The sequence below is a fragment of the Panthera pardus genome, unplaced genomic scaffold (assembly GCF_024362965.1).
Source record: "Panthera pardus isolate Hobbes unplaced genomic scaffold, ASM2436296v1 HiC_scaffold_8, whole genome shotgun sequence".
NCBI lineage: Eukaryota > Metazoa > Chordata > Mammalia > Carnivora > Felidae > Panthera > Panthera pardus.
The window spans coordinates 153,410,193-153,430,161 of record NW_026527013.1 but is presented as its reverse complement, the minus strand read 5'-3'; the positions used below and the strand labels follow the sequence as shown (position 1 = coordinate 153,430,161).

The window sequence follows — 19,969 nt, the reverse complement described above, 5'->3', positions numbered from 1 at the left end:
TTTACAAGAAGGAAAGTCCAAGACCAACCATTCATCTTTTTTTATTTAACATAATGAAAAATTAAGTACTCCCTAGAGTAGAAAACATGCTGAATAAAATTCAGTTTTGGTCCCAGTTTTACTTTAAATCAACAGAACTATGTGATTTTGAGCAACTCACCTACGAACATTAAGGCTAACTGTGAATCATTTACCTCACAAAATAGTTTTAAGAAATGAGCGTAATTGCCTATGTACATTATAAAATGTAAAGCACAACTGTGATTCTTACTAATAATGCCATATCTGAAGAATATAACACTGTGTCCAAGTCTTGCTATGGCTGGTTTTAAGTCTTAAAAAAAAAATAAAACTAAATTTGTCATTTTGGTAATTAATCCCGTTCTCAAAATCTATTTGAAGTGATTAACTTAGCCATTAAATAAAATGACTTTGTTAAATTTACTACAATAGTAAATAAGAAGAATCAAAGGATACTACAGATAATTGTCGATTTTTCACATTTCAAATGTTTTATATCACAGTAGAAAATACATTACCCAGTAGATACAAGGGCTAACTTATCTGTCATAGTTCTAATTCAAATGCTCAGAATCTAATTTCTTACCTTATGTTATTCTTAAAAAAAAAAAAAAATTCAAGTATTACGTGTTTTTAAATGTAGGCTCCCTTTTTCCTTTTAACATAATACAGTTTCCACAGTCTTTCCTACTGGAATAAGACAAAAGTGTTTCCTACTGCATATGCCTTGGTATCTATCTGTTAGAGGTATTTAATTCTTCCTATTAAGAAGAAACCATTCATTTAGACTAATTTAACTACAGGAACTCGTCACTTCTGAAAATGGAAATCAGAAAGCTTTTCATCATTTCAGGCAAATGAGAAATAAAGCCAACTAAATGTTTAGCTGCCATCACAGCTACCCAGAGAAGGGAAGCTCTTACAGTGAGTAACCATTTCAACCACATCAAGTCAGGAAATCAGATCCTTTGTTCCATTTAAACAGGTCCATCATCATGTGGTTTATCTTTCAAATTAAAATGATGAAAAATAAAAAAATGATGATACTCCAAGGTCAACCAACAAGACTAGATATAGCATCTAAATTAAACGAGCTTTTACATTAGAAGTCAGCAATATAAAATGAATTTAAGTGACAACATTACTAGCAAATTAACCTCTGTGAATTTAAGTATTTACTAATATGTTTTCTCCACTATGATTTCCACAATATAACGTGCACAAATCTTAATATATAATGCTTTGGATAAAAGTCTACTCTGCCCAACGGTAAAAAAAAAACTACTTTAAAAATCATTTATATTATTTTGACTCTCTGTCCCAAAAATAAATAAAAAAAACGTTGAAAAAAAAAAAATTTAAAAAAAAAAAGGGCGCCTGGGTGGCGCAGTCGGTTAAGCGTCTGACTTCAGCCAGGTCACGATCTCGCGGTCCGTGAGTTCGAGCCCCGCGTCAGGCTCTGGGCTGATGGCTTGGAGCCTGGAGCCTGTTTCCGATTCTGTGTCTCCCTCTCTCTCTGCCCCTCCCCCGTTCATGCTCTGTCTCTCTCTGTCCCAAAAATAAATAAAAAAACGTTGAAAAAAAAAAAAAATTTAAAAATCATTTATATTATTTTGGAAGCAAAAGTGCAACTATAGTGCAGTAATTGCCTCTATATTCCAAATAAGAAAGGCTTTTCCAAAAACTGCTCTGAAGAAGGAAAAAATGATAAAGCACAGAAACTACTTTTGGGAGAAATCCCATTTTTGCAGATGGGAAACTCAAACAATATAAGGGATGCAAATACCTCCTCTAACAGTGTTTTAAAAAATCACCACATAATAACTTGACAAGGAATTAAGTCTTTATCAAGTAGTTCATTTTCGAAGGATACCAATAATCAAACAATAGATTTAATAAATACGTACAGTTCCAGAGAGGACATCATGGGGGCAACAGTTGAGAAGGTGACTCTTGCACACTCGGTCATCACTGAATTTGATTCGTTGGCGAGTAGTATCTCCTGTAATATAGGAAAGTTAATAACATTCAAGGTTAGACAACTGGAAAATACTTACTTTCTGAGAGCCCTACTATCACTAGCTTTTTCTGTGTGGCTATACACACATATATTTATAAATCAGCTCAAGAGGGATTAGTTTTTTTATATAATATCCCATGAAAAAACTATTTTAGACATGCAGCTGCAGTATGTGTACTGCAAATATAATTCAAATAGTCAAAGTGGGAAAGCAATGCATTGTTAACAGAGTACTTCAGAAAAGCATAGGATACAGAGCAGGAATGGACTTTAAAGATTATGGAGTCCAACTCCTTCAAACTGCAGATGAGGAAATTGAGGCCCCAAGAGGTTAAGCGACTTGCAGCAGACCCACTAGGAGAGTTTCTACTGGTATACAATGTTCCCTACTTGACGCTAAGCATAGATTTATTTTGTAATTATTTACATTAATTGAAAAACATAAAAAGTAATCTTGCAAACATTGCATACACACTGCGAATCCCCACTGAACCCCAGACGCCATTTCTTCCACTATTTTGTTCCAGCTGAAGTGTCTCCCATTTGCTGCTGGGATGAGTTAGAGAGGGTAGAATAGCGTGTTTAAGAGTGTACAAACCTGGAAGAAGGACTTACACACCAGTCAAACAAAGGCACATTGCCTAAATGAAACGTTAACTTTAATGCCTCCAAAGGTACCATACCTTCACGTTTTAGGTGGTCTGTGCTATATATGGCCAAACTGGGTACATTTAAATTTACTGTCTTCATATAACACAATATACCTCCTAAGCAACAGAAGCATCCAACCTGCTAATCAAATAGGCCTATCTAACTCAAATTTTAAAGAGTCTAAGAAAAATAAAGGTAACTAGCTCTAATAACAAAGTATAGATGTTAGTTACAATTTTTTTGCTTAGAATCTCTTTGGGGGGGGAAAAACTCTTAAGGATGTTTCCTCTATGTAGAATGATCAACCCTAAGAAATGTGTTTTATTTTAGCCTTAAATTGATACCATCATTGATGAATGAAAACCTACTGATGAATTACTGAAGCGAGAACTGTTGGTACCAAAAGAGATTATAGAAACCTCTGTACTTCATGTGATGCCTGGGGCACTCCAAAAACTCATCTAGGAAGTGATCCAATTATTTAATTTGTTTTTTACATGTGAGCAACAAAAAGGTTAAGCCTTTACCCCTTTCACATGGTCTTTTTTGAAGAGCTTAATGCAGTCAACTAAATATGTCATTTTCAGGTGGGGTAAGATTTTGTTCAAATTGTTTTAACTCCGTTAAAAAGACTTAACACTCTAATTTGCAATCAGGGTTTATTATATTTAAGAAAAATAATTTATAGCTAAAATGATAGCTTCAGAGCAGTTCAACAATAGGTTTTCTAGAGGCTAGTCTCTAGTTAAAGTAGGTTATTTTTGACACCACAATTTGGAATAAATCATTTAGTGTTCACGCCTGCTACTATAATAAAGGTTATTTTGATGGTCCTTTTTTCCTTTTAAACACAACTGCTTTTGTTCCACATTCATTAACACATCTGAAAAGTTAGTGATAACTCACGGCTCGGCGAATGCGGGGCCTTTCTGACACTCCCTTGCAGATTGAAGTAGGCAGGCATAGATACATTGAACCTTTACAAATAAAACAAGGGGCCAGATTGTTCAGTTTGTATAGAATAGACTCTGCCAGCAATTTCAATACAGCATCTAGAAGTACATGTTGACTGTAAAGATTCTTGTATATGAAAACAAAAGTGAACAAAATCAGGGTGTTTTATTTTTCAAAATATTGACTTAACAAGTGTAACCCTACAAAAGAATATGATTGACCACAGGAAAAAGTCCAATGCTGGAACTCTAGGAAATGCTCTGTGGGCCAACTGGGGTTTTTAAAAAATGGTTTTTAAAAAATTTTACCTCATTTCAGACTTTGGGGAGGGCCTAAGTTCACATTAGAATAAGTTAAGCTCGCACCAGAAAGGCAATGCTATATACTAGACATTTTTTGCTTACTGGCATGTAAGAAAAACTGTCTTATTTAAAATCTCTACCCAAATTATATTAAGAAACTTAAAGATCATGTAGGTTTTAAGTAGGAAAAAAAAAAACCTTTCATATCTAGGACTCTCCCTGCTACAATATCTAAGCTTTTTAGTATGTAACAAGAGTACTGTTTCAATGCTATGCCAAACTAATGGCTCAAGATTATCATAAACCAGGCTTTAGAATAAAATCAAGGTTCTCAGGAATCTTACTAATCAAACATTTGTGAAGTAGGGCGACTGTTTTTGCTTCAGAAATCACAACATTAAATCTAATATTAAGATATATGTGCCCTGAAGACACAGCTATCAGGTGAAATATAAACAATTCCAAATATGAATTTAGCAAAGACTATCTCTGATGAGTTTTTACAAAAAGAATCTACTTCTATAAATGCCAAAAAGTGTTTTAAAGTAACTTCTCAGTGCCTCAGAATGCTTGCTCTAAAAACATTTGATAACTGCAAACACAATAAATACAGCTATCAAATATCAGCCTATGCATTACAGAAACCTTTAAGACAATGAAATAATAAAACCCCTAATAATTGAAGATACAGAAATATCCTGAGGGACTAGCAACTAAGTATCTGTTTATTTGTATTTTTAAAGCTTTACTTAAGAGTCTTAAGGTTAACATTTTAAAATAATTTGTTTACACTACCAAGCAGTATTTCATTAATTTATTTGGGCATATACCATCGAAGTATAATTTGGCTAAATCAACAAAGAATTTTTAAAATAAAAATACTGGTAATTTTGGTTTCTGTCAAGGTATCTGGCCCAAACCATGTTTTTCAAAAGAAACTAGGTAAAACAGTGCCCATGGGGGGGGGGGGGGGGGGGGTGGGAGGGAGACTACAATTAATAAAAAACAATTATGAATCAAATCTTTGAATACAAAGAATTACTTTATGAACTCAATATACTTTATCTTTGGGTCTTCTGGGCCTATATTCATATAAAAATTACCTGAGTTATGAAAAAACAATTACCTTCTTACACTAACATTGGATCCAAATCACAGAATCAAACCTATTAGTGAAAGTATCTCCTCTGGGCTAGTCAATGGGGCTACAAATAGGCATATAATTAGAAGCTCTCTACCCTCAAGGAGTCCATGATTCTGAGAGAGAAATAGGACATTTAACAAGTAATAAAGGTAGCATGACCCGAGTGCCAAATGGGTTTCATTAACAGTAGTACTTCAATACTTCTGAGACGCTATAGAATGGCCACCAAGGATGGAGAGGTTAGAAAAAAGGCTTCATGCAAAAAGTAGAAGCCCAATTTTAAAGAAAAGATAGGACTTAAACCACAGGAAAGAAGAAGAACATTCCAAACTGGAGTATTATCTTTGACAAAGTTTATAGAGGCAGAAAGGCTTAGGAAATGGTAAACACGGCAAGTCTTATTTTACTTTGGCAAATGACTTCAATGTAAGGGAAGAGCAAAGTTGGGGTCAGAATATTGTGTGGGTAATATCTGATTTCTTAATTTTTTTCATTTTTTTCTTCAATCCAGATTTTTAGTATATAAACAGAGTAAAAAAAAAAAAAAAGTTTAAAAATTATGGGGCAGAGATTAGATCAAGTGATTTAATAGCAACACAATGTCCTAACCATAAAAGTATGGAGGTTGCTCTGCCCTATAACCTCTACATTAATTAGGCTTTGTACATACCTACAATGCCAAGTTTGTAGAATAAGAAACTTGACTGAGAACTTTGCTGGGCAAAGTGCCTTTCATCTGAATGCAAGCATCAAAATTTCTGTCAATATTTCCTACCAAGCAACTAACTTCAGAGTAACAACTTATTTTACCTCTCTCTTTGATTCAACCCCTTCATGAGCTTCACAAATTGTAATTTGTATTTGGGAATACCTGATTGCAGGGGTACAATAAAAACTGGAATGCCTAATATTCCTCTCAAAAGTTTTTCAGCAAGTTAACAGGGCCTAACATGGCAGTGAAGCAGTTTCACTTGGGGAATGCCAATAGGCCGCTCTAAAAAGAAGGCTCCTGTCCAAACTGTACTCAAATACTGCTATTCTCAAAATCCCCTCCAATCTGTTGGGAGGGGAAAATAAGCCCACTGCAAAATGCCAACACCACTATTTTATGGTCCTACCTTTTCTGAAACAGACTTAAGACCTAAATGGTACTAGTAACAATGAAAACCAGCCTATATCGTATCTGACATCGTTTTACATGGTGCATGCTATTTTACCAATGCCCACCCCCCACCCTCCCTCCAGTACCACCCACCCTCTCCCTCCCATACAAACAATAAATCAAATAAACTTTCATAGATTTAGGTGCTATTTTAAAAACATCAAAATTTTACTTTACCCATTCTCTCCGATGCTCCCTGTATTTTTTTAAGCTGTGAGTGGATGACCATGCTATGTGATCAACAACTGTGAAGGCTAAGCAAAAGTGAACTGAGTTTAGTATTGTAATTAAAAGAACCTTAAAGTCTGTAATATTTGACATATATAATGGTATGCAGAATCCTTATTTTACTGCATATTATCAGGCATTAATGGCAAGCAACTTATAAAAACAACTAATTAATATTTCTTTTGTATAGAATTAGCTTAGAGCTTAGCTTAGGGAAACCAGAGAGAATAAAACTCAACAGCACACAAAGCAAATGGAAGCAACCCCTGGCTTATAAATGGGGCCAGAAAAAGAAAAGCCCTCCCCGCAGGTACACTTATTATGGGCCAAGTGTCACCAATGGCTTAGGACAGAGTAGGCACATTCCCCCTGAAATAAAATGCATACCCCTTCAGTGAGAGGAAAGCAGAGCAAGAAAGACAGGCATCTAACCAAACACTTAAAGCTTCTCATTTCCCTGTGCCCTCAAACCATCAAACACAGAGAAATGCTTCACCTTCTTACCACCATTTCTTGTATTAGCTACTGAGTCCATATAGTAACAAGGAAACTATATAAAGACCCATAGCCAATTTCTAGTCTAGGGCAGGGAGAAACTTGCCCGGCCTCAGTAAACCCTTGTGTTCAGAGGTAAAAGCAGGTGATTACTGCTGCACAGTGCCTACTACACTGAAGAACCGATTTACTTTTACACCCTCCTTGAAGTTTCTCATCAACTACTAACTTCTCCCACCTACCTTTGCTGTTCCTTTAGAATTCAGCCTTAAAACTCATCTGTAAGAACTCTTTTGTAATTATTCTTTTAAAAAATCTATTACTCCATGTAATTGTTAATAAATACACTCAGTTTAATTCACCGCATGTTTACATACTTCAAAGTATAGAATTTGTTTTATAAAAGGACTCACTACCATGTCTTAGCATATTATGATTACAGATGCTTTGAAAACAGTTAATGTGACTTGATAGACGTCAAACTTTTCAAGAATATATTTACTACATAAGGAAAGAAAATGTACTCAGCCGAAGGTGGCAGTGGGAAAAACCAATTATGGTATTCTCCCTCCCAAATGTAATATCAAGTCACTTCTATGTAACAGAACTTATAAAATCATACTGAGTGAATAGGAGAAAATTTCCTTTACCCCAGAAAATGCAAAAGTAAGGGTACTATATGGTAAAGAAAGGCTATCCCTCCGAATCTTTGCATATGATCCTATAGGTTTATAATTACAAATAGGTACTACTGTTACCCCCACCAGAAGCCCCAAGACAACCCCAACATTTAAAAAATGCAATGCCCATTGTAGAATAAATTTCTAGAACAAGTTTGTTCTTACCAAGTATGATCAAAGATCAATAATGCTAAAATAACTTTTTAAATCTACCAGCCTACTTGTCTATAAAAATCCCTGTAACAAATTATAAAGAATGAGACAGGGAAATAACCTTTGTATTAGGTGAAAAAGCTTGCATGATATTTAAGAGCTAACAGAATGGTGATGGAAATGTGAGAACAGAAATACTAAAGTAGCTACATTCCAAAGGCTCTATTCCACCCCTTGCCACAACTATATCTTCTCTCATTACACAAGCAGAGTCTTGGCCACTGGCAGGGGTAGTGGTGGAATACATACTTCACGAAATCTGTCAATAGATTTCTCCTTTTAGACTTAAGAAACACATCAGAAAAGCCTTATTAATAAATTGTTACCTAAAAATTAAGTTCTAGATTATACAGAATTTGTTATTGTGATACATGTCATAAAGGAAAATTAGTCATTAAAAGGTTGCAGCCTGCTAAATTTTGTATTTTGATAATTACTTGCAGAGCTGCAATTCTGATACAGTAACACTTGTACTCTGGGTATCTGGTGCCTTCTATCATCCACAACTTTCTATACACAAAATTAGAAGTAACGAAAGCTATCTCTGGCTATGAAGAAATAGCTGAAAAGAACCAAAGAAAAAGTGATTGGCTAATTTACCAAAAAGACAAGTTCTCACTGGTTGGCTATAGCTATGAAAGCTAAGTAGGAGCCTCCCCAAATCAAAAAATAATGAAGAAATAAAAAAGGAAAAGAAATGAGAATATCAAAGGACAGAAGTGACAAACATCTCAATGATAAAGGAAGTTAAAATGAAAAACAGAGATTACCATGAAGGAGACTGAGCCTTCTAACTACTGAAACGACACAGGAGAAATACTGTGTCACATTGGATACATGCTAAATTCACAAGGATTGCCTCTGGGGAAAGGACTGTGACTCTGAAGCGAAGAGAAGGAACTTCATTTGTAATGCTTTGTTGTTGTTTTTTTTTTAATTTGAAGAAAACATACAAAATAACATCTGTTTACTCCTATAGGTGTTTGAAAGTCTTTTGTATTTTTAAACAGTATTTGCAAAATTAGGCCCCTATAATCAGCATCACAGAACTCATCACTTAAAATTAAACGTAACTGCTCATGAGTAAATCTTCATTCCCTACTAGACTTTCAGTCCCTCTAAGGTTAGTCTTGTATCACTCTTTACTGCAGAGACAAAAGATAAGAAAACAAATATGTCCATAATCTCTAAGGAAAGGAAAAGCTAAATCAACTCAGCAACTTGGAGATATTCAGGAAAGAAAGATTCTATTCTTATCAACAATTACTATACCCTAAAGCACATCAGCCAATAAGTATACAGAACACCATGCCTAGGGGAAGTATCCCTCTAAATACTAAGAGGCAAATTAAATAACATGGGAATTTCTCAAATTACGAACGCATGGTTTCTAGAACCTGAGATGAATCCACTATTTTCTTAACAAGCATGTCCCGCTGCTCTCCTGTCCACAATGTAAAACCACAGCCATTCCCCCCCACCCCGCCCCAGTTTCTAGTCCAGGGGTTATCTTTGATAAGCAACTTTTCCCACATCCAGGCACCTTTTCACATTCCCACAGGTTGGTGAAATCCTGCAAAACCACTGGTCACTGTAGACCAAAACACTATTGGAGAGGTGAGAATTAAAGCTAAATGAGGTAATGTCACCCTAGAAGTCTAGATGAACCTCTCTAGGGACTCCTAGAACGCTCCATCTCACAGGTATATATTTCTTCTGGTCAGTTATTTCTACTTCCGGTCTTGGGTACGTACAGTTCAAGCAGCTTTTTCGTTCATATGAACTACAACTTTCATTCCAGAGTATGAGATTTGTACAAAAGATGATTTTAGGTGTTGTATGATTTTACCAACAGGATTTCACCAACATTTTAAGCACTACTCATTTAGTGGTGATTCTTTATCATGATTAAGTTTAAAAGTACACGAAGTCCATCTAGTGCTTAACACCTAACAAGTTCTAATGTTTAGCACAAAGTGACAACACAGTCTAGGTTATCTCTCTTTTTTTTTTTGTGAGTCTAAGTTACCTCTTAAAATACCATGTTGTTCTCACTGTATTTTTCTGCTGACATAAATTTTCATTTTAAAATTAAATTTTAGAAAGTGAGTTGAAATAAAATATTAAAAAACAGAAAACAGAGTAAAAAATAGTCGACGTGGTAGTGTGACTAATATTCAGGAAACATTTACCTAGAGAACAGGGTTTCCCAAACTTTAATGTGCATCAGGGTCATGTAGAAGGCTTCTTAAATCACACATTACTGCTCCCAATCCCCAGACTTTCTGGAGTCAGTTGACCTGGGGTGGACCCAAGAATCTGCATTTCTAACAAGTTCCCAGGTATTACTAAAGTTGCTGGTCTAGGGATCACACTTGGAGAATCACTCATCTAGAATAGTGACCAATAAGCTTTTTCTTACAGGGCCAGATAGCAAACATTTTAAGCTTGCAGCCATATGTCTCTTGCTACTCAACTCTGTTTTAAGGCAAAACGGCCATAGACAGTATGTACACAAATAGGCATGGCTGTGCTCCTATAAAACTTTATTTACAAAAAGCCAAGTGGGCCACAGTGCCAATCCTGACCTAAAACATAACTGAAAATGGTCTACTGTGTAATCTAATAGGACAGAATAAAGAAGCAGTGAGCAATTAAGTATAATGAAGATACTATCCAATAAGTATCCAACCTATCTAACTGAAGGGCAAAACTTTGGAAAGTTTAACTCTGAAAGAGAAAACTGAGGTCTCAAGAAGATAAAACAAAACAATTTACCATGCATTCAGGAGACATGACAAAACACTCAGCAAAGGCAGCTTGTTAAATTCTTTTCATGTTGAATCACACAGGTCAAACATCACTGCACATGGTTCACAACTAAATTAGAACATATGGATCAATATCTAGTGAGAGTTTTTTTTAGAAAAAAATTCTGAAGACTCCTTTCTCTAGTCCATGTTAAACAGCAAAATATGACATTTATTCAGTGTTTACAAACTACTTTTCTCTATTACCTCAATAACCTTACAAAAATTGATTAACTGATGTATTTTGGCCTTGCCTTCCAATTTCTACCCTCGCAGCTACTAGTGTATGAGAATTTAAATCAAAAGCAACAGAATGACTTTTCTGTAGGTGCTGAATTTGTAAGAGTCCCATCAGAAATGTACCCTCTCTCACTCCCTCATTCTTTCTCCAGCAAAATGTTCCAACTTTCTTCACCTTCTTAGTCGACTTCTTATTAAGGATGATTAAGGTGGACAAGTACAATCACTTATACTTTCTGATAGATTATACTAACATAACAGCCCTAGGCTCTTAGGATTCAACCTATTTCATTTCTAGAATTTCATTCTTGAGGAGCATCTGCCTCATTTATCACAGTTTTGCCTACACTTAGTGACCTTCAGTTCAAAGCCATCTATCTTTGTAACCCCACCACTTGCCTGAACTCAGCAACTTCAAGCTTTAAGGTATGAAATCACCTGGTAATGAACACTATCTGACTCACTGAATGACCATGATCCAGGACTTCAATTTGCCCTTGAGTTCCTGCTACCTATCTTGAACATGCAGCTCACCATTTCTCCTTGTAGGACATCTTATCCAAACCAAATCATTTACTTACTGCTTACAGAGCTTATGCAGTGATAGACAAAATGATTTTTCTTTGGTTCCAACTTATTTACCTAAGTAAAAGAGAGCATAGGCTCTCTTGCATAGGCTTCCCTGAAGACAGCTAAACAGCTACAGACAACCCAAGGACAATACAAGATTATATGAAATGATACTATTCTTATTTTCTGGACCGTCTTGCAGACAGAAATATTCAGAGTTCAAAATGAGTTAAAGTTTGTTTACAACAGATTTACTATATGGATGTTAGCAGAGCTTTCAATGTTTTGATATGCCTGGACCTCTGATGGAAGTCAAATATTTACTAAAATCTTACTAGGCTTATGTTTAACTACTGTTTAGCCTTTGTTTTTTGCTAAAATTTCTTACGTTAAAAGAACTTACAAGCTCTGGAGTAAGATACACCCCATTATTTTTTAAAATGTGTGCTTGTACATCAAAGGCTATGCCTCCTTCACTTAAAATGAACAATCCAAGTAGAATAGAAGAATGGCTTACAACTGACCAAGAAATAAATATGGTTCATTATGCTAATGAGAAAAATTAAAAAAAATGCTCTCAATGTTGATGACAAGTCAAGGAACACAGATTACAGTAAAGATGATTTTATGAAGAAAATCCACTGAAGAAAACACTACTTCAATCTTGGATTCAATTATTCATTTCGCAGAAAGGCAGCAATGTCATACTGTCCCACAGGTTCAACACTTACGTACCATTAAACTTACATTAGGAACAAGTAAATTATTTTCTGAACTCCATTTTCCTGGCTATCTCCTAGGATGAGTAGTATCCTTTTAATTTTAGATTCCAGAAAACTATTGAATAATATAACTGATGAGCAGAAATATTAAATTATGATGAAATGTACTCTATTAACTGAGAAAGTACATCATTGTATGGTTAGAAAGATTACCCTGAAAAACAGGTAAAATTATCTGAGAGCTTTAACTTGCCCTCAACATTTCCCAGCCATAATGGGCAACTAACGATGCTATAAAATTCTATTCCGTATTCTATATTCTATTAGTCTACTGGTTGTTTGGGGTAGGGGATGTGGGGGTGGGGAGAGGGGTGATGCCATTCCTGGCCTGTTTTAACCTTTCAGAGATGATCTCTATTTAAAGGTTGTTAAGTAATTAAAATGTACAGAGTCCTCAAAACTGCTTACTGTAAATTCCCTAGTTTCCAAACTTAGGATGTAATCTAAATTCATATCCTCAATTTTGTTTAATTCCTATCCCTTGCACCTTGCCAGGCCTTTTTGGGGTCGGGAGCAGAGACTTATAACCAAATTGTATGTGTTGGCAATAGGGCTTTAGCTAAGGGACATCCCTGCAATTAACCTAACTCCGAAGAAATGACTACAGTCTGTGAAAGGACACAAGAGTTCCTCCAACTGTCACAAAGAGTTCTCAAACTGCTGCTCGAATTTTCCTTTGCTACTCCTCCCTACTTTCAAATGGACTACGTTCAGGGAAAATAAATTATCCCTCTCCCTTCTATTAACGCTAACAACTGAAACAGAAAAGTATTTATAAAGTTTAATGTATCTCAAACTTCAGATAAAATAATATACTAATTTATATCTACTTATGGTTCCTCTCTTCTAAAAAGCTTACAATATACTTATTTTTCAATACTTTCTGAGTGTAACATAGGAAATTGTTTGGTTTCCCATTTAACAAATTATTGATTTAACTTGAGGCAAAAAAGGTTAAGCGACTTACCCAAGGTTATAATTAGAGGTACAGCTGGGGCTAGAAACCAGGTCTCCTGAGTCTCAGCCCAGGGCTCTTTTCCTTAGCCCATGATGCCTTATCAGAAAAATCCAAATACAGTCAGACCCCCAGTTACATGGGTATGAGTTACACTGATTCACATATACAAACTTTATATAGTGTGACCAATGTTTCAACTCACGCGGTACCCTGCTTCCATTTATGCAGTATGCCAGGCATCGGCACGATTTTCAGTGGCACACAGGCGGTTGCCACCACCAGGGCCCTAGGCAAAATTGCAAAGAAGGCAAAGTTTGTCTTTGGCCCTCCCACCACCCTTATGCATTCCTCTCCCACCTCCTGGTCATCCCCCTGCCCAGCCTCCCAGCACCATCATGCTGCCCTCTGGTTGTCCAAAGCCCCCCACTTCCACCACTCACCCAGGACTGACCTTCCTGGGAGTGCCCAGTGTTCCAAAATTACCTCTCCATTTCCCTGACACTAAAATTCCTATTTCTAAGAATTTCAATGAAGTTTAGGTAATCTAAATGATTAACTGATTTAAGTAACTCAGAGTAAGGTCTACTTTTAATACATTTACATCTCCAATGAGTTTTAAAAAGAATTAAACACTGATTTGGGGGCAGGGGAAGAAGGAAGAAATATTTTTATTGGTGGAGGAGATGGGGAGGTGAGAGGGAAAGGTTTTCCCAGCGCCCTAGGCCTCTTGTGCCACTTCAGATTCCCTGAGACAGGACACTAGGGGTTGAGGGGCATTATTGCAACTTTGAGTCCCACTATCCCAGAAGACTGTAGTTGTCTTATAGTCTCTGGGGTGATTTAAAAAAAGAGAGAGAGAGAGAAAGAGAGAGAGAGAGACAAAGCTGCCTTAAATACCTTCCCCTACCTACCTTTTCCATCTCTCTCCCACCTCTTGGATCCCCATTTCCACCTCTTAGTGCCAAAGACACCCAACAGCATTCCCTGTAAGCTGTTCCTTTGTCCAATACAAAGCTTTCCATTATGTGGTTTCAAATTATATGGTGTTATTCAGAAACGTATCCATGTCCCCCTACCCCTGGATAACTTGAAGTTGACTGTATGCTAAAAAAGAACAATCCTAATTATTTAAAGGTCCTGAATCATAAGATGAAATATGTAAACTCATTATCTAGTAAGAAGGAAAAGAATGTTCTGATTCTTATCTTGTATACATAAAAGAATTAATCTGGATATCTAAAAAAACATTCAATTCTTTTCCTTGAAAGTCGTAGGTTTCTTACTTCTGGCCCAACACAGCAGTGAAAATCCAGTCATTTCAGCTAAATAATATCGTGGACTTGTTTACATGAGTTCATTGGTAAATCCTCTTAGTCTGGAGGCAAAAAAAATCCAGTAACAGACACATAAAAATGTAAATTTGTATACAAAGCAGAATGGATTTTAAGAAACCCATGTTTCTGCTGTCTACACACACAGGAATAGAAAGAAAGGTATTTTTTACGTAGCTTTGCAATGCTAGATTGGCTACCTAGTTTGGAAATTTATCAGGCAACTGATTAACAGTTACTTTGCTCCAACTACCCTCCCAGTAAAATTAGAAAATTCAATCCATGCAGAAGGTACCAAAAATGGTATCCATCTAGGATTAAAAGTTTCATGTAAAATCTTAAATGATTTCCGAATTGCTATTACAAAAATCAGTTATTCTATCAACTAAAATCCTGAATTAGGTCTCTTCCCAATACCGTCTTCATTATGGAAAAGGAGCAATGTCAAGACATGCTGCAGTTATAAAATAGCCATTCTTATCTAAAGTGGAAAATGAACAGGTTAACAGTCTCTCCAGGGGCATTTTGAATTAATGTTAACTTTCAAGGGTTTACTACACAAAATTCATTTCCTTCCCAATCTTCCCCTCCTCTCTACACAACCACAAATAGGTCTGCCACCTCCACCTATTTGTTTATATGTCCTATGAAGACAAGTTCCCAATGTGGGTTTCTATTAAAATTCAAATGTGAACACTGAAAAGCCACTCTTAATATGCATTGCGAAAAGTATATGAATTCAGAACATATTTTTTAATCTACTCACATATTTTGCTGCAAAGTACTCAAGAAAATCAGAAGAGCAACTGTTAAAAATATAAGTGTGCCTTTTCTCTTACGTCAAGCAATTTAAATAACTTTTCAAGAAAAAAGCATTTCTTTAATGCTAAGAAACAATCTACCTAAACAAGCAACATATAAAAATGAGCAAGTGTTTTGCTGTTATAAGAGAAAGTACTAAACTAGATCTTTCCTCCTAAATAGCATGGATTTGAGCTCAATTTGAGAATACACTGTTATTATCATCACCAAAAAAGCAACAGCATTTCATCTTTATTAGAAATTCTTTATGACAAGATATCCAGCAATTAGTGATTTTCTACACAAACTCTAACCTAAGTGCTTAAAAGGATTGTTTCCCTCAATTCTATTTCACTGGGCACCACATTTTCAAAATGGCTCTATTTGGGGCACATGCAAGATTTGTCAATATTTACTGAACAAAGCTTCTATTAAATTCTCTAACAAGATGGAGGTCTCTCGGAAAAAACAGGCCATAACATTTTTTCTTTTCACAAAATGGGGCCAAACACACCCACTTCAAGAAACCATGGTTTGGGTCAGATTTTTTCCATAAGAATGGTTGTTTCTGTGGGGATCGAGAGTGCACTTCTGGGGCTGGAATCACTGTGAAGGTTTTCTCCGGACCCAGGTAAGGGGCGGGGGGGGGGGGGGGGTTGGGGGAGGGGGCGGCCAGTTGTCTCTGGATGCTCGGGAGGGCGGCGGCGAGGGATGATCCCAAAGCTCTGGGTGAAGGAATTAGCTCAGGGGCGGAGGCTTTAGCGGTCCACCGGTACCTCATCAGCCACAAGACGGGATGCCCCACTACGCCAACAGAGACGTGGGCTCCCCCATCCCAGACAAGTCAACATTGAATCTCAAACTCTCCTTTCTGCCTCCAGGCCCCGTCTGACCCCATTGGCAGCAGTTCCCGCCAATCCGCTCGGTCACCGCCCCCCAAGCCCGCCTGCCCAACCCTGATTGGATGGGACGGGAGCCGGGACCTCGTGTTACCAATCTGGGAGCCCCTTACTCAGCCACACACGCAAGCCCAGGTACGCCCGCGGAGCCCCTTCCCCTCGCTTTCCCTTCCCCTCCCCCACCCCCAGGGCACTGGCAGACACTTACCGTCCCGGGAGGTGCCCATCAACTGGTCCAGCATCGCGCGCATCTGGGCCTGCGCCGACATGGCGGCGGCGTAGCAAGCGGGCGGGCGGGCGGGGGTGGGGCGCAGACCGGGCCCTTTCGGGCGGGGGGGACAGGGGAAGGGGTGGGGGAAGGTGAGACGCTGTCTCAGTTGCCGCCGCCGCCGCCTCGAGGCGTGTGGAAAGGGAGCTGGAGGGCTTGTAGCAGGAGAGTCCGGGCTGCGCTCCTCACGACGATGCGTAAGTGGAAAGCAGCAGCCCCCGAAAGCAACCCTCGTTCCCTCACTCTCCGTCTGGTCCTGGGACAGAAGCGTTACGGGCTAAGCAAGCTCTCGCCTCCAACACCGCCACCCGCCAGAAGCCGTCAGCCCCCCCTTCAAGCTCTGACGCCGCTCGCCGCCACCGTCGCCGGGACGTGAGCGCGCACGCTCCTCGCGCTTAGTTGTTTCCCGCGGGGGCTCCACCAACTGGCGTCCAACTGTATTTGCTCCACCCGCCCCGCCCGGGAGAGGTTCCGCCCTAACGGCTTTCGGGCGCGTGCACGCGGGCTCTGCCCGCCCCTTTCCCCCAGATCTCGCGAGAGTGCTTATCAAACGACCCTCGAGCTAGATCCGCCCGAGGCGCCAAACTGCACGCACCCTTCTGCAAGTGGGCTAGGGCCGCGCGGCACGCTGTGCTGGCGAACCGGACTCAAATTAGCAAATGTGCCAGAGGGTTACCCCGAGTCGAAAGTAAGTGGAGACCATGCGGATCGGTTCTACTGAGGTTAGCAATCTTAATAGTTAATGCAGGCGTGTTTCTAACGACTATTCACTGACCGATTAACTCGCTTTCAGGGGCCCGCCCAGAATCTCGTACACTCAACCTTTTCCCCACTGCTGCCTTGACCTTCTATAAAAGGAGCCCTGGAGAACTGACGTCTGGGTAGTTTCCCTTCATGAAATAACACCTGAACTTAATACACTAGGAAACAGATGATCTAACCCATTCAGATTATCATCAGTTATAACAGGAAGCTGTTAGTCTAAATTTGGAACTATAAAAATTGAGCAGTATCTTCAGAAAGGAAAGGAGGTGATCTTTTTTTTTTTTTAAGAGAATTTCTTTTTTTTCCTGCTTAAGAGGTAAATTTGAAGAATTAGGCCTTTTCAGTGTATCAGCAGCATTGCCAACGGGAAAGAAAGCCTGTGCGTTCATAGCTTGCCATCACCTTGGATTCAAAATCTTAGTCGACTAATTGCTAACTTCAGCAGTTTATTTCGTAATCTCATGTTTGTGGATATAAATACATACAGCATTGTTGTGAGGGTTAAATGAGCTAGCAGAAAATACTTAGCCTGGCATTTTAACTTTTTTTGTAAAATCTAATTCTTTAAAACGAGACCTAGGTACTTCCTAGATACTTGGGAAAGAAATAACTAAAATTTTTTCATTAAAAATTTATATGCATCAGCCTGGAACTTATAATTTATTCGCAAGATTAGTAAAAAACATAAAATAGTAGCCCTAGGCCCAATATCACTTTGAATCTATATTGGGCCAATAAAAAATTTTAAATTATGCTGTCTTTTGTAACTGACAAAATAGTTTCCCTCCAATTATTCAAAGAATTCAAAATTCCAGCAACTCCAAATACTAAGAATATCACTGAACACAATTCGCAATAAAAGTGTACAAATTATCATGTCTTAGTGGGAGGCATATATATATAGATAGATAGATAGATAGATAGATATATCTATATATATATATCTATAATCTGAAAAACTTAGGAGGGAAGTAAACTAACATGTTGAAATATCTATGTGTTAATGAGAATTTAGTTTTTACCTTCTACTTTTCTGGTTGCTTACATTTTATTTATTTATTTATTTATTTTTTTACAGTTCAACTTCTTTATATTACAAGATGAGGACCTGAGACACAACTGGAGGAACTATCCAGTGTCCCAGCATTCAGTGGTTGTTTACATTTTAAATGTATCATAAACATCATATAGTTGGCTTTTTTTAATTTAATAATCATATTTATTTCTTTTCATTGAAGCAATTATTCATTTATATTTGTGTAATTACTCGTTTGGTCTTAAAGCTCTTCTATTTTGCCTATTTGTCTCATCTATTTAATTTTCTCTCCTTTCTTGCCTGCTTTCTAATCATCCATTCTAGTAATTTGGAAGTTTCATTTTATTTTTATTCTTTTAGTAGTTACCCTAAAAGTTAAAATAGGCATTCTTAATACCTTTTCACTTCCTCCAGATAACACAAAGAAGACTCCTTTTAACCTCTCCTGAAGTCTTATGCCCGTTATCATATGTGTTTTAGTTCTGTGTTTTTTGAAGCTAAACTTCACGTAATGCTCATCTATTTAGCACTTTCTTTTTTCTTCATTCCTTCTGGAATCTCTGCCTTTCCGTCTGGAATCATTTCCCTTTTGTCTGAAGTTTAAACTTTAGGACAGGAGTCAGCAATCTACAGCCCACAGGCCAAATCCAGCCCACTGCCCATTTTTCTGAATAGTTCATTGGAATGCTGCCAGGCTCATTCATTTACTATTGTCTATGGTTGCTGTTGCACTACGACAGCATTGTTTGAGTAGTTGTGACAGAGAACATACTGTATGGCCAGCAAGACTGAAATATTTACTATCTAGCATTTTACTGGAGTTTGCCTAACCTCTTCAGAGTTTGCTTTTGTGTTGGTCTGCTAGTGGGGAACTGTCCCATTTTTTACCTTAAAAGCTTGCTCTTTTGCTTTTCTTAATTCTAGATGGGTATTTTTATTGGGTATAGAATTCTAGGTTTGAAGTTTCTTCAACATGTGCACACCATCTTCCTGCTTAACTTTGCTCCTGTGAAGTCAGTTTTCAGCCTCTTACTCCTTTGCAGATAGTTGGCTGCTTTAAAATTTTGTTCTTTTTGCTCTTGGTTTTCTGCAATTTTACTATAATGTCTCTGGGTGTGGAGATTTATATATATATATATATATATATATATATATGTATTTTTTTTTTTTTCTGCTTTTAGGATTCATTGAGCTTTTAGAATCTGTAAACTTGTCTTTTGTCAATTCCAAGAAGTGTTTAGCTGTTCTTAAATACTGTTTCTCACTCATCAATTTGTAGACCTCCAAATAAGTGTTTATTAGACAATTTTCACTGTATCGTCTAGATTTCTTTACTCTGCATTTTCTACCTTGTCTTGACAAGCTGCCTTCTGGTACTTTTGTTTTCTGACAAATTTTATAGTTCACTAGTCTCCTTTCAGCTGAATCTAGCCTGCTGCTAAATCCATAAATTGAATTATTTTTTTCAGTTCTATAGTTTTTATTGAGTTCTTTCTCAAGTCTTCTGTGTCTTTTTTTTTTTTTAAATAGTTTCTGGTTGTTTGATAAAATTTTCAAGCCTGGCTATTCTTTGAACTTAGTGAACATAATTGTTTTGTAATCTGAGTTTACTAAATCTAATTATCTGAAGTTTTTTGTA

The 19,969-nt window shown here is 37.4% G+C and overlaps 1 protein-coding gene and 1 long non-coding RNA gene across 6 annotated transcripts in view; one reads left to right on the top strand and one right to left on the bottom strand.

Moving 5' to 3' along the window:
* The window catches only part of LUC7L2 (LUC7 like 2, pre-mRNA splicing factor), a 57,296-nt gene extending 40,431 nt beyond the window's left edge, over window positions 1-16,865 (bottom strand). The window contains exons 1-4 of one of the 5 annotated variants that reach the window (XM_019452914.2): window positions 16,470-16,602; window positions 13,433-13,516; window positions 3,599-3,669; window positions 1,929-2,023 (exon numbers count right to left, since the gene is read on the bottom strand). In XM_019452914.2, the coding sequence (XP_019308459.2) occupies window positions 1,929-2,023; window positions 3,599-3,669; window positions 13,433-13,470 (204 nt within the window). In that variant the 5' untranslated portion in view covers window positions 13,471-13,516; window positions 16,470-16,602. Of the gene's footprint in view, window positions 1-1,928; window positions 2,024-3,598; window positions 3,670-6,431; window positions 8,256-13,432; window positions 13,517-16,469 lie in introns of those variants that run through there. The other 4 variants (XM_053898129.1, XM_053898128.1, XM_053898131.1 and 1 more) reach the window with 4 other exon arrangements.
* A 170-nt stretch (window positions 16,866-17,035) lies between these two features.
* LOC109269088 (uncharacterized) lies at window positions 17,036-18,480 on the top strand. Its single transcript, XR_002080938.2, has 2 exons — window positions 17,036-17,217; window positions 18,373-18,480. It is a non-coding gene; the product is annotated as an uncharacterized LOC109269088 (long non-coding RNA).
* Window positions 18,481-19,969: the final 1,489 nt, after the last annotated feature.